Source organism: Synchiropus splendidus, chromosome 3 (genome assembly GCF_027744825.2).
Source record: "Synchiropus splendidus isolate RoL2022-P1 chromosome 3, RoL_Sspl_1.0, whole genome shotgun sequence".
Taxonomy (NCBI): domain Eukaryota; kingdom Metazoa; phylum Chordata; class Actinopteri; order Syngnathiformes; family Callionymidae; genus Synchiropus; species Synchiropus splendidus.
This window is the reverse complement of record NC_071336.1, coordinates 11023892-11038506: the sequence shown is the minus strand read 5'-3', so window position 1 is coordinate 11038506 and position 14615 is coordinate 11023892. Positions and strand designations below refer to the sequence as shown.

Sequence of the window (14615 nt, the reverse complement as noted above, 5' to 3'; positions counted from 1 at the left end):
GACACTTGTGATGTTAATGAGTTTCAGCAGACAGCGTTTGTGATGCGAGGAGTGAATTTACCAGTCTTTAGCTTTTTACGTCTCAGGGTCTGAAATAAGACATCAGATCAAATTTGTTCAGCGGCAAGTTTCACGTCAGCTTTAATTCCCTCAACCTGATGAAACCTGTTCCTGGTGGATGATATGAGTGGGAGGGGCTTTGGTGAAAGATTACTCTGTGAAAATTCCATCACACACGTGCAGCAGCCACAGTTGGTTCGTCCTGCTGCTCCGTAGAGGACTGGGCAAGCACTCAGTAGTGGTCGCAGTGCACCAATGAGGGAGTGTGATGGAACCTGACAGTCAAGTGGCTTGAGGCTCTATTAACCAGTTGGAGGAGAACCAGAAACCCAGGAAATTCTCTGAAGCTTTAAGACATGTCTGAATGCATTCACTGCTTCCTCACGTCCACATTGTCTCCTGATGGTCAGGCTCTGCCTTGGAATGGCACCAAGCTACAATGGAGGACCAACGTTTCAGTTAGGCTGAGTTCATCCAAGCGACTTTCAACACCTAACCTAACTGCAACACCAATTCACCTTATGGCCCATGCTCCCACCTGATCTAGTTCCACCCTGGTGTTCCTTGTTCTCTCATGAAACTGAAATCCTTTTGGGTGTGTAATCACCTGCTTTCTGATCATTCCTTTCCAATCTTCTCAGTCAAGGTTTCATTTCGCTCCTGAAAGTCTAAGCTTTTTGAGATTTCCTTGGCCTCAATCCTCACTCCCAAGCTTTCCTACTTGACATCCGGCCAGCCTCCTAAATGCTTAAACTCTCTATCCTAGCTCACACCTGTAATCCAAGCTCCTCCGTCTTATTCCTGGTTTCTCTCAATGTCTCTGTTCCCTCTTGACTTCCAGGCTTCATTTCTAACTCACCGGCTGATAAGTCTACTGATATAAATGTGACTGAATAACATCAGGCCCATTTAACATCAAAGCTTCAAATGAAAGTCATTTTCCACTAAATCTGACCTTTGCAAATCCTGACGTCTTTATAATGCATGATCTTATTTTACATTCATCCCTTCATTCAAACGCCAACTAGACTTCCAAGCTAACTGAGCTTGGATGTGAATTAGACACTAGAGATGACTTAAGTCATGAATGTTTGACTTAACTATCACATAAACAGAAGGGATATTGTCTAGGTTCAGATAAAAAGAGCATTAAAGACATTTGATCAGATGCATGTAAACAGAAGAGGAAAAGAAACTCTGACTTCTAGAAGGCAGACATTAGTCTCAATGTGTTCCAGTTGCCTGGCCTTATTTTTCCCCCCTGTTTGTCTTGAGTCCAAGGTTAAGGGCAACCGGAGTGAATTTGAGTCGACAGATAGTTAACGATCGTTCTGAACAAACCTGAAGTCTCCTAAAGATGGTATGATTAAATAAAAAAACAGCTCCCACACACACGATTTTTTTTCCTTTTGTGGTGTTTCTTTTCACCAATCCATCTCAACCTAATGGTGTTGAAAAAGGGCAGCTTTGGTGTGGCTGTGGATTGTGTTTCTTGATTCTATTTAAACATGAACGGCATCAAATCATTGTAGTGAAGCATTTCCTGAATTATAGACTCCCCTAAATATCTGCATCGGCTGTAAAACTCAGACATCCGTCAGCCTGAGCGTCCATCTGCTTCCTCCTAAATCCCCGTGTCCTACATCTGTTTTCATCTGTTCTCATCTGTTTGGCATGCTCGTACGCAAACAGTTTATTGGCAAGACAAATGTGTGGGTACCGTTTGTCTTCTTTAGTCCTAGTGTATACTCACACACACACGCAAGTACAACACCAGTTTGTCTCCAGCGCCTCATCTGACTGATCGCATCGACATATGTGTGTGTGTAAACAGAGGAGTGGTGATGGATGAGTTGAGGATTTATAAGCATACAATCAAATAAAGCACTTTGCTTTCCCCATCAAACATCTGATGCCATTCCTCCACAACGATGCCTAAAATACAAGAAGGGAAATTGGCTCATGGCACCAGAGACACTTCAAACACCAGGCTCCACGTCCATCTTCGCTGGCGTTGACATTCTCTATCTCACACACACGTGTGTTAATGAGAGCAGCCCAACAGATGGTGATTGACTGTCTCCTCAGGACGGTAACTCTCTGCCTCCACCGATGGCAACACATTCATCCTATATTCAACTCAGGAAAAGGTTACCTGAATCATATGTATGGACTGTCAAGAGTCAAACACCACAAGGAGAGTGGACGAGGTTTATTCCCTGAGGACTCGGGGATGTGCCAAACAGATGTACGACAACCGACCCCCTAGTTGAGCGGGCTAGGGAGGCGACATATATTCAGTGGCTGGCTGGTTTCAGCTCTCTCAAGAATCCTGAGGTGGACTGATTAAGTCCCCTCATTTATAAATAAATAAGGGCTTAACTTTTTACCCAAGAAGTCGATACTAATTTAAAAGCCTAATCCAACGGCTGGAGCAAATTCATAGCAGGATTCTCTGATGGCTGAGTCACCTACCTCTGGGTATTTATTTATTTTATATATATATATTAGGGGTGGGATTCGATTAAAAAAATAATCTGGTGATGAATTCATTTTAAATAATCCCAGTTTAATCGTATAAGAATATTTGCCATAAGAAGCCACATCTTTCAATTTGAATGGATTTGGTATATAAATGAATGAAATGATGGACCCATACATACATTTAAACAACAAAATATTGTGTATTTTGCATCAGTTTGACAATTACACAATAAATCACAATGGTGGCTATATTCAGGTTTTTATATCACCTTATTTAAATAAAGCTCTTTTATTGTCTTGAAAATTTAGTAGTGGAAACCCTGGCCTTTGTGTAGCGAAAAACATCCCTGAACATCCCTGTTGTCTGGAGAGCAGACTGTTAAATTAAATTAAATTAAATGACATTGTTTGTTGTAATTAATTAATCGTAGTAAGGTTGTAATTAATCACAATTAACTCGTTAAAGTCCCTCCACTAATATATATTCATTAGGCCTTTATTGATGTTTGAGTGTGCTATAGTTGGGTATGCTACTGAACAGGCCTCTGTGTGGCTTTTGTGGATCAGCTTGAGACCCCTGATAAATATAAATATATAAATGTGTCTGTGTGTCCTGGGCAGGAATCGCTCTCGAGAAGGTGTTTGACTATAGCGAGTACTGGGAGGTGGCTCGAGGTCTCTATGCTCCATTTGACTGCACCGCCACCATGAAGTCTGGGAATGCCGACGTCTACGAAAACGAGATCCCTGGAGGACAGTACACCAACCTGCACTTCCAGGTACTCAGTGCTTATATATGGTGATGTGTTTTTGAGGTGTAAAGGTGAAACAACCTATATGTATGTCCAAAGGGAGATGTCTCCCTTCCTAGTGTTCAGTCTATAAAATGTCATGCAAGTCTTCAATCTGACCATAGTTGCAATGTGGGATAAGTTAACACGAGTGTAACATATTTTAAGGTATATTGTCGTCCGTATTTATGAAGCCCTGAAGGATACTTCACCGTCATGTATTTGCCTTCTAATACTGAATGGACATGAATGTATTATGTATGTGACTTGAAATAAAAGTGTGTTGGACCTGATATAGTCTTAGCTCAGGATAAAACACTCCTGCTTTTCAAGTTATGAATTCAGTCAGAAATGATAGAGGAAGATGAATTAACCGTTGCCTTTGGCCACAGCTCATGGTATATTATGTACCAATGGTCGGTTACCCTGAACTTGAGTTTGGCATCAATTATTTTCTCGTGGGTGGTGAAGACATCTCTATATCACACCTAGTATTTCAGGCTGCAATGGCCTTCCATTTAATGCAACGCCACAAATTACCCTATTAAATCACGCTGACATTAAATTACCACAATTTCTCCACAATGTGAGTGAGGCATTTGTTTAACTGCTGTGTTTCCTCCAACGTGTGTGTTTGTTCGTGTGGGATTTAGGCTCACAGCATGGGTCTTGGTAACAAGTTCAAGGAGGTGAAGAAGGCCTACACCGAGGCCAACAAGCTGCTCGGAGACCTCATTAAGGTGAATGACAGAACGCCAGCATTACACCGCATCTAACAACCAACAACTGGAAATACTGTATGGCGCACTGTAATTGCACAACTAGGGAATGTTTAACAGCTACCTTCATAACTGGAGAAGCTCTCAGAGTGCGAGCCTCCGCCAGGCCACTCCAGTCCGGCCCTCGCACGCTCTTCTCATTACAAAGTGTCCTCAAAAAATCAATCGATCATTCTGGCACAAATGCCCAACGTGGTCCTATCTCCCAATGCTGGGGAGTCCTTAAAAAATAATCCCTGCTCTGGATCACTTCTACAATTCAATCCTTGTCCCATTTCACATATTTCCTCAGAATGTAATCCAAATCTGTCCATATTTTTTCAAGTCATTTTGAACACAGACAAACAGACCAATGTGGCTCTAAACATGAATCTCCTTGGTGAAGGTGACAACACCAGCTGATCCAACTAAAATACTGTGGCACAAATAATGAGTATTGCCGCCCAACAAGAACATTTTAAAGTACTACGACAGTAGAATATCTGATTCTACTGTGACGCAACTATTGTAACAGGACACACAAATACTGTCCACGGAAACTTACCTACAGCACGCAGAGTGCTTGCTACATGAACTGCCACTGGACAACAATTTCCTGCAAAAAAGGCAAATATGCTGTTTCCTGAACTTAGGAACCAGCAATAGTTGCACACATGGTTTGAGCTACTGTATGACAAAGTACATGTTTTTCCACCAAGTCCACCAGGTGAGACAGCAAGTAGTGCAACAGAAAATGCGACCTGAACTTCAACAAAAACCTGTGAAACGTTTGCCTGGGCTGGAAACAGTCCCAGACTGGTGTGTCTCCTGTGTTTTGTTTGACTTCCTGTTTTGTTGTGCATCAAGCTTCCCCTCTCTCCCTGTAATCAGCTCTTTGTTTTCTTTTGTGCTCGTTCATTTCGGCTCCGTTGATGTTTTAATCTTGCACGTGGCGTCGGAACTCTGATGTCAATTTAGCAGCAAACACTTTGATTTGTTTCCTCGTTGCACCTGCAGTCTTCCGCTTTGTTCCTCATTAACTTTCATTCATTCCTTTCTTTTCCTCCCTTCATTATTTACTAGCGCTGTTGGCTAATAGATTCATCCCTCTTTCTCTCAGCAAAACGGTCGTCCCTCACTCTCTCACTGATAAATTCATCCCTTTTTCGCATGGTAATGGAATCATCCCTCTTTCTGTGGCTAATTATTCTCTGGCCTGGTTTGCCTTTTGTGTGGACTTCCTCAAGGTTCTCCTGCTGCTGCATGCATTTATTCCCTCGCTGCAGTCTCCCCTCTCCAGCCTATCCCTCTTCCCACACCAATAACCTACTTACTTTTTCCTTTTCGCTTTGTATTTGCTTGAGATGTTTTCGTTTTCCAAGCTTTATCCTTTTTATTCTTGCTCTCTGAGGCTTCTACGTTTGTTTGTTCCATTGCGCCAGCGTCTCCCCGATCACTGACTGCTGATGTCACTTCCTCATTACACTGCAGTACTATCTACTGTAGTGCTATTATCTAAAGCAACAGCAGCTTGTTAACCACAACTGTCACGGCATCATAAATATACCCTTCAATACCCTTCTGCAGCACAAATACTAGCTTTGCTGATGCTCATGCAGATCCACATTTGGCGGTATAGTTGGATTCAGAATGTCCCACAACACTTATAGCAGCCTGCCTGCTCGAAAAAAAGAAAACACTCCCATCCATTGTAACACTGTTGTTTTCTCCTCAGGTGACCCCATCATCCAAGATCGTGGGCGACCTGGCACAATTCATGGTCCAGAACAACCTGACCAAAGCCGAGGTGGAGGAGAGAGCTGATGAGCTTTCCTTCCCGCTGTCTGTGGTGGAGTTCCTGCAGGGATATGTTGGTATTCCACATGGAGGATTTCCGGAACCGTTCAGATCGAAGGTAATGTCTTACTAAATTCCCTGTCTAGCCTTCATCCACCTCTCCTCTTCTTCGAGCTCATGCTAAAGTGGCCCAGAATGAGAGCATGCGCTCACATGGTTGATAAATCGACTGTGAATGCTGTAAGACGGGTCAAGAGTGTTGAGGGCGACTATGCTGCACTCAACCAGGGCGTGAGAGTGAGCTGCATCTGTGGTGTGGAAGGAAACAGGCCTGCTGAGTGAGGATCCAAGTCAAATACAGCCGAGGACTGATTGAATGTAGGAGAAGCATGTTCTGGACTTGAGAGCGCCGACCAGCAGAGACCCTTAAGCTCGATGAGCCTGAATTAATGTCGCAGGGGTTCAATCTAATGTGGAAGGCGAATGATCAAAGGCAGTAGACGCTTCATCACATGTGGAGGGACTGTTCCCCTGTAGCAGCAGCTTAAAGCACGTGCAGTGGTGGGAAATAACGTTTCCTCAAAGAGACAAAGAGACACATGCTTTGGCCTGTCGAGCCTATTCTGTTACCATGAAGATATTTATTCAAATTTGTTTGAAGACCAGTGATCAAAAATGTAACTATGATAATAGATTATAGATTTACATAAACAATATTGTAGAGAGAAATTATAATATTGTGTTGCTTAAGTTCAAATATTTTAATAAAATTATTTTCGGAAAAACTGTGGAGGAGAAAAGACAACAACAAAAACTGAAAACAGGAAAGTGGCTCACAGCATGTGAGACAGTGAAGTCCAATCAGTGGCTACAGTGAACACATTGTTTCACTTACTTCTGAATCCAAAGAACTTTGTGCTGTAGTTACATTTTCGGGGCCCAGCCTGGCATGTGGTCCAAGGCTGGCGGAAAAGAAGAGCAGTGCTCATCCAGAGCAGCTGTTTAGGCAGTAGGCAAGCCTCAAACTGTGTGGGTTGATCACACTTATACATTTATACATTTATAGTACTACAAATAAACTGCCTAGTTATATGTGTATCAGCCTTCGATTCATCACCTTAAAGTACCGATTAGAGTCTTGTTAAACCCTACTGTATTCACTCAAAGCTCAATAATAACCTGATTATTAACAATAAATAAGCAAGAAATTATTTTAATACTGGCTGATCTGTGTTCCCCAGTCTAGAGTGTTACCCACAATGCAGCACTCTGCTCCTGCTCACATCTCTTTCATCTGGGACATGACGTCCATCCCCTTCAGTCAGGAGATTATGTGATCAAATATGTGTAGTTTCAGACTCTCCTTGCTTGAAGTTTGACACCTGGAACCGCTCTCCTCTCTCCTCCTCTACTCTCCCTGTCAGCCAATAATCTGTGTCTTTGATTCGGGTCTTGCTGGATCTGTTTATTCTTCTTCATTCACCCGTTTAACAGTCCTGTCCATCACCAGGCTCCGCACCTCGCTTCAGTATGTTTCAGCCAAAGTCATTTGGTTCACAATCATCGACTCAAACACAGAACACCCACATTCTGACGTGACTTCAATTGTCATTTAAGGTGAACCAGCGATGATTGTAGTGTTTACCCTGAACCGCTAATGTTGTTGAGCGAGCAGGTGAAATGTCAGGTTCAATATTCACGGATGTCTTTCGGCCTGTGTGGGCGTGTGCTCTCTACAGTGGTAACAGGCATGTCAGCTGGCTGGAGCGGAGGGTTGCGTGGCACCGAGCCTGGCTGAGAGCTGCAGCTGAGCAGCTCATGAGCACTTATATGGAGCAGCCAATGTTTCTTTTATGAAGCGCCGGTGACATTCATTAATTAGTGAGCCCTCTGCTGGAACACACGAAAACATCTCTCTCCTGGACTTTCACTCCACTGCAGAAATAAATGACCTCACTTAACTCCAAAAGGCCCAACGCGGGCAGCTGCAAACAGATTTGGGACTTGAGCAGGTTGCACTTTGGCTAATCATGATGAAGAGCTTCACATTGTTTCACTCGCACGTCACACATCGCGACAGCTGCGCGTGAAAATATTTCCAAATATTGTGAGGAGGAGGGTCCCTGCTGCAGCCTGCCATGAAGGCGCTGAAGAAAACCAGCCTCCATGAAAAAGAGTTACCGTGCAACACGATTAAGGTAAATCACCTTGAACAGTTCTTCATTTGTTAGAGCGGAAACATGCACTGCACCGTCAGTCAAGGATTACACCAGCAGTTCAAGGCCATTTGAATCCAGAGCTATTATGAAGGATTACAATTGCATGATGCTGTTTTTAAATTCAAAGATGAAAAATGTCTAGAAGATTAGGACTAATATTTTCTTTTTAATATGTATTTTGTATAATTTCGCTTATATCTTATACCCTGCACATTATTTATTTTCATCAAATAGTCTCCAATTATGCAGTGGTTTTTCTATTGATATGGGTTATGACATTATTGTCTTTATTTTCCGTGGTGCTCAGGAAGCCTTGTGTGGCAGAGATGATTCCTTCTGCTGGTCAGATGTGGGTCCTCTATTTCCCAAGGTTTTCAGTTGAGCGACCTCATGCCTGAGGCAGACCCAGGACAAGCTTAAACTGCTGTCCCGAGACCTGACCCGGATAAGCGGAATTAAAGATGAGCATTTGAATCTGGAAAACTCTACACCGCAGTGACGCACTCTTTACTTACCAATGACAAGCTGATACATACTCGGGCGTTGCTTATCAAGCAACAAACGCTTCTCAAATGTCTGATTTCTTCTCCCATCTTTTCTGCTTTCTGTCCAAATTTATCCAAATTCATTTTCCTCCACTGCAGGATCTTAAGACCCAATAACTGTAATCTCCTCTGCAGACGTTATTAGCAGACGCCCATCGATTGTGTCTACAAGTGTTGAGTGTGCGTGGGCAGATAAATCACATATTAGTCTTCTGGCAGCCTCCACAAATTCCCTCCTCATTCCTCACTTCTGTCTGTGGGAAAGAAGAAAGCGTCGCATTTGTTTCCTCAGACAAACAGAACACAACAGAAGTAAAAATAACTGACTCATCCATTTCAAGCATGTTCTTTTTTTCCCACATGAATGGCTGGAACGTCTTCATCCTGCTCTCACTGAGGCGGCTTGACAGCTTTTATCCAGTCTTTCTAGGATCGTGTGAAACATCTTTTCATCTCATCCAGGTGCTCAAGTCACTTCCTCGTATCGAGGGTCGCCCTGGTGCCTCGCTGCCACCGATGGACTTCAAGGCCTTAGAAGACGGGCTCAGAGCGGCTCATGGTGATGACATCACACCAGAGGATGTGATGTCAGCTGCCATGTACCCCAAGGTCTTCCAGGAGTTTAAAGAGTTCACCTGTGAGTTGTATTGATGTGAACAGCATGTGGCATGGGCTTCTGTTTCGTTCATTTGCTTTACAGATCAACATTTCTTTGGTACATTTGTTAAACCGACCCCTTGCACACAAGAACTTTAGCTTCACCTTTATTTTGAATGGAAATGGCCATGTTGGATTGTAGAACTCATTCATTTTGATAACTTACTTCGGCAGCAGTGGGTCCTCTTCACCAAGACTATAAACACTGGCTAACTAAGGACTAAGGAACGTTCAACGATTTCCAAACGCCACGTCCTGTGCGTCCTGAGCAGTCCCCTCAGTAAATTATATACATTATTAACACTCTAGACAGTAATAAACTGCATCAACTTCTTCCCATAGACATCTTTTATATCATTTATGGCTCTTCATGCCTTATTCCGGCACTTAAGGATTTATTGAATTCAAACAGACTTACTTTTGCAGAACACAAGCAGCCGCCTGAGTCTGGTTTTATTACCCCTTTCTTTTTGTATTCTTCACACAGCAGAGGTCCCAAACAACTATCTTGCTTATCGCCCCCAAATCCTCAGGCCTGACTGTGAGCGGTCATTCAGTGGTAGTGGACCTTGATTTAGACGTCCCACAGTGCACACAACTCCGGCATGATGCTGCCGCTGAAGACGTGGAATTGTTTTCTGTGTTCTTAATTCCACCGTTACAGTTATGAAGAGCCCACAGAAGTGCAAAATCTGGCTCAGCTTTCGATGACTTCTCTGCCAGAGCCTTGCTCGGCTCTGCCTGACTCTTAGTTTTTACATCAACAAAAGAGCGAGTGGGGGGAGGAAGGATCAGGTTCGTTTGGATGTATTCAGACTTGGTGACAGATAATCCTGGTGTGGAGGTGGCTGCTTTACATTTCCCACTGCTGTATGACTTCAGATCATTTTGAGAAATATCCACACTGAAGTGTGTGTGTGTTCAAAGACATTTACTTGGGTTTTAAACCCATTTCTGAGTCATGTTAGAGCTAAATGCTGGACGGCTGCTCTTTAATCCCATATGTTTCTATAGCCGAGGCAAAAACACTCCACATTGGTCATCATTAACATGAATTTAATCCCTCTCTGCTTCCAGCTAGCTTCGGCCCAGTTGACTGTCTGAGCACGAGGCTGTTCCTGGATGGACCCAAGATTGCAGAGGAGTTTGAGGTACTGCGAGACGCTCCTCCGGGTACTCACACAGAACGGTACTGAGAGAGACCCAACTGGACCTTAACTTGCAGGAGAGGAACACAGTGATCCACAGGGACAAACAGGAAAACACTGATGCCTCCTTGTTTGTCAAAATGTGCAGCAACAGAGTCACTTTGTGATTCATAACTGAGAAGTACATCAGCGGCAGGTGTTGTTTACCACTTACATGCCAAGCAGTCGGCAATAAACATTTTAAGGTTCACATGCAGAAAATCAACATCCAGGTAAGTTCTTGTCGCTAGGAAGCCAAAATGGAGTGTTTCAGTCGTTTCCGCTGTCAACATTGGCGGGTCACGAATGTGCGCAGCACTGCATTCGCTTCCATACATCTGCCTGAGCTCCTGTGGCTTCAGAATAGAAAACAAAAGAGAGACTGAATTTCCTCCCTCAATGGGATCCTGTATAATGAAAAGGTGTTTAATGTTTCCCAAAACTAACACGGCACATAGCTCTCCTCTCCTGGTGAGACAACGGATGAATCCAGCGGAAGAGAAGAGCAATAGAAGATTTTCTTAGGAAGACTGAATTTGTTTTCTGAGCCCACCATGCTGGATTATCAGCCCAAACTATGTGCCAAACAAAAATAAAGGCATCCTGCTGATACAGATTGATAAGTGCTGCTGAATCCTGTTCAGAGTGAATAGGCGTATGAGCAGTTGGTTTATTCAGTAACCGTTGCTCTGGATTGGTAACTTCTCAGTAGAGACGGGCTCATGAGGCTTCATGAAACACTGTCCTCATTTTCGGAGCCCACCAGATGGCGCACTCTGCTCTAAAATTTTTGAATTTGTATGACCATTTCAATGAAACCTCACACATTTTGAAACGCCCCCTAGTGAGCGCCCCCTACTCTGCACTGATAAGATGGACGCTGTCAACCAATCACTGCCTCACAGTGTAGCAACCAGGTCAAATTTATGCTTTAGACTGAGCGTCAGCGTCCTATGTTGACTCGGAACTCAACCTTCAGCGTTGCATATTGACACATTAGGCGCGATTGAAACGTGCTCCGCTGTCTGTGGCATATCCTGACGCCGTGGGTAGTACAGAATGACGTGGTGGCACTTTGGGTTTGCTATGGGATGGCACTCCTTTTGTTCTACCTGCGATAATGAGTCACTTGGTACATAAATCCCCTCAAGTGGCCGGTGGTTCCTGCTGCCACCGTCAGTGAAGAGGAGCGCCACACAGGGCGGTTATATACTCCATATCAAGTGACATCCACTGTGAATTAGTGAAGAGAGCTTCCAGTCGTCCCCCTTCCAACCACACAGGGAAGGTAAAGGTTTGAAACACCCAAGTGTCAACATTGAATTGATGTATTAACTCTTGGCATCAACATCGGACACCAGAAAATTCTCTTTGGGATGTTCCTTCAAGACCTGGGTTTAGGGTTGAGCCTCTGCCATGCAGTTTTAAATAATGTATGACTGAAGTGAAATCTTTCAGTAGGCTCATTAACATCATTGAGGTCCGTCTTTCAGCCCTGAATCTAAATTGTTGGTCATTTATTTGCTTATTATTTCGCAAGAAACTATTTACTCTTGGTGCAAATAATTTATCCAGAGGTCCATAATCACTGAAGGCATATTTGATTGAATTGGCTCCAAATTGAATTTTTCCACATCATGGAACTCTCTCAGCTCAGATGTAGTGTATTTCAAAGCCACGAGTCAAAGTCTGTATGTTGGTTCAACATTTGAGAAGGGCAAACAGAGATTTTAATCTTCATGTATTACACATCTGGAGCCATTTGCAGCTTTCATCAGTTGGACGTCTCTGTCGAGGGGGTTGTTGACAGCCAACGGCTGGGATATTGACAAGAAGTAATATTTCTGATCCCCCTGGACGTCAGGTCAGACCTCTGCACACTCACGGCAGATGAGGTTGAAAAACCTCAGTTCTGTGTGACTGCTCTTCAGGAGTCAAATAAGATGTGCAGAAATGCGGCCCGAACAAATCTGCCACGGGTGTGTAGGGGACGTCTGCGGCTGATGGAAGAGTCTGAAACTGCCGCGCTCCTGCGAAGGAGAAACAGAGGCGGGTGGGAGAACGCTTGCATCAAGGAAGAGAGGGAACACTAGAAGTGAAAAGATGATCAGTCTTTTGCCCAGATCGCAGATGTTGAGCTGTTTTGTTTTTCTAATGATTCATTCAAATAATTGCAACGATGTTGTTGTCTGTGTAGATTAAAAAAAGTCCCTGTCCCTGTTTTAAGTGAGGACTTCCGTGACAGCACCATAATAGAAGCTGCTGCTGCTGAATCTGGGCTCTGGTGCAGGTGCGACCTTCGCTGCGTCCATTGAATCTCACCCCCTCTTTAGTCGATACATTGACGTCCGGCCTTCTCTTTCTTCTGACTCATAACGTCTAACTCCCCCGTCTGATATTGACCGCTCCCTGTGTGACAAAGCAGCTGGATTATTATCTAATTATCTGGATTTTTATCGACTATGATTGACCCCTCTGACCACCGACCACTCTTCAGTAGACCACCTCATTAATGGGCCATATAAATGTCAGCATCATTATCTGCACCAGCATCAATATACTGTATAGACACTCGATGCTCTTGTGTCGCCGGACGAAGTCCAGATAAGCCAACCAAGTTGTGATTATCGAACAGTATCAGTCTTGTTCCCAAGTCAGTCGAAAGCTCGTGATTTTCTGCACAATCGACATGGTTGGCTGGACTTTCCTTTAGACCAGGGCTTCCCCTACTTCATCCTTCAACCCGCAAAATAACAGTGGCACAGTGGGGCGGCCACTCCCAGCGAGGTAGCCACAGCAGCACCGATGTACAGATAAGCCGAGTCAAATGCGTATGGGTTGGAAGCAGAATGGAAGCAGATGACCTTCAACATTAGTGGCGACCTCCACTATATGCCCTATATCTGCCTTCTATATAGGGCGTAGTCCTTCCAGGAGAGCTGCTCCCCTGTGCTCTGTCATCCTGCCAGAATGCCTCCAGGACAACTCGCCAATGACAATTATGTCAATCTGGGCGAAGTCTCTGACAAGAGACAACTCTGGACCTCATTGCTCAGAGTGCTGCCTCCACTCTGCTGGACGTTTTACAAGGATATTTAACAGCAATTGACACTAAATAGTTCTTGCTTATGCGCTTAAAAATCAGTGCAAAAAAATAAATAAATAAACTTGTGCTTACAAACTGAAGGTTTGTTTTTAAGGGCATCATTGTTAGAAACACTGCTGTAGTTTGAGAAAATAAAAAACAAGTGTCATGAAGTGTGATGGACAGGTGACCTGCCTGAGGTGTGCTCCTGCCCTGGTCACGCTGGACTTGTTGAGACACAGACAGAGCTTTTGAAGAGCAGCGTGCTGCTGAGGTGTGGACCAAAGTAGCAGAGGGTTTCGATTGAAGAGTTGGCGTGGACACCAGCGAGAAGACGACACAGAGAGAGGGCACTTTTGGTGGATGAACATTGTGAGGATGCCAAAGGGTCACAGAGCAGTGGGGAGTGAAGTGAAATTGGCCTTTTTTTCCCCAGTAAAATGGATTTTCCCGTCACAAACATGCCACCTAATTATTTCCCAACTGTATCGAGCATCTCGGCTATAGTTTCATCCTTTACCACCGTTCTGATCCAGTCGCTCACACTGCTGTTGCTGTCAGGACCCACACACACACACACACACACACACACACACACACACACACACACACACACACACACACACACACACACACACACACACACCAATATCAATAAACCTTGGTGTCGTGTCGACCGGTTCCCCCTACAGATCAGATCCAATTAGCAGAACCAGCGGAGGGAAGAAGGTAGAAGTGACCCGCGATCAAGACTGGCAGCTTTTTCTTGTTCTTTTCGTCAATCCCTCAGAGAGCTCTGCTAAGCGTTGTTTATATTTGATTTGTGCTGGAGGATGTGATGAAAGAGGCTTTGAGATCAGAACCAACAGATGTTTATTCACCAGGCCTCGTGTACCTAGACTGAAACCGTTAGAATGGGATCGCGTGTCCTCTTAACTGTGACGCCTAATGGAGGTTTTGGTGCGCAACGATGTTTGACTGACAAGTGGCGATGCTCAGGTGTCTGTTTCTCTGACTGGTGTGGGTGCTGGA

At 44.1% G+C, this 14615-nt stretch overlaps 1 protein-coding gene across 1 annotated transcript in view; it reads left to right on the top strand.

Annotated features, from left to right (window-relative positions):
• LOC128755270 (pyruvate carboxylase, mitochondrial-like) overlaps positions 1-14615 on the top strand; it is a 174878-nt gene that overhangs the window by 157371 nt on the left and 2892 nt on the right. The window contains exons 20-24 of the mRNA XM_053858484.1: positions 3166-3323; positions 3989-4075; positions 5829-6008; positions 9117-9291; positions 10389-10462. Of these exons, the coding sequence (XP_053714459.1) occupies positions 3166-3323; positions 3989-4075; positions 5829-6008; positions 9117-9291; positions 10389-10462 (674 nt within the window). The remainder of the gene's footprint in view (positions 1-3165; positions 3324-3988; positions 4076-5828; positions 6009-9116; positions 9292-10388; positions 10463-14615) is intronic.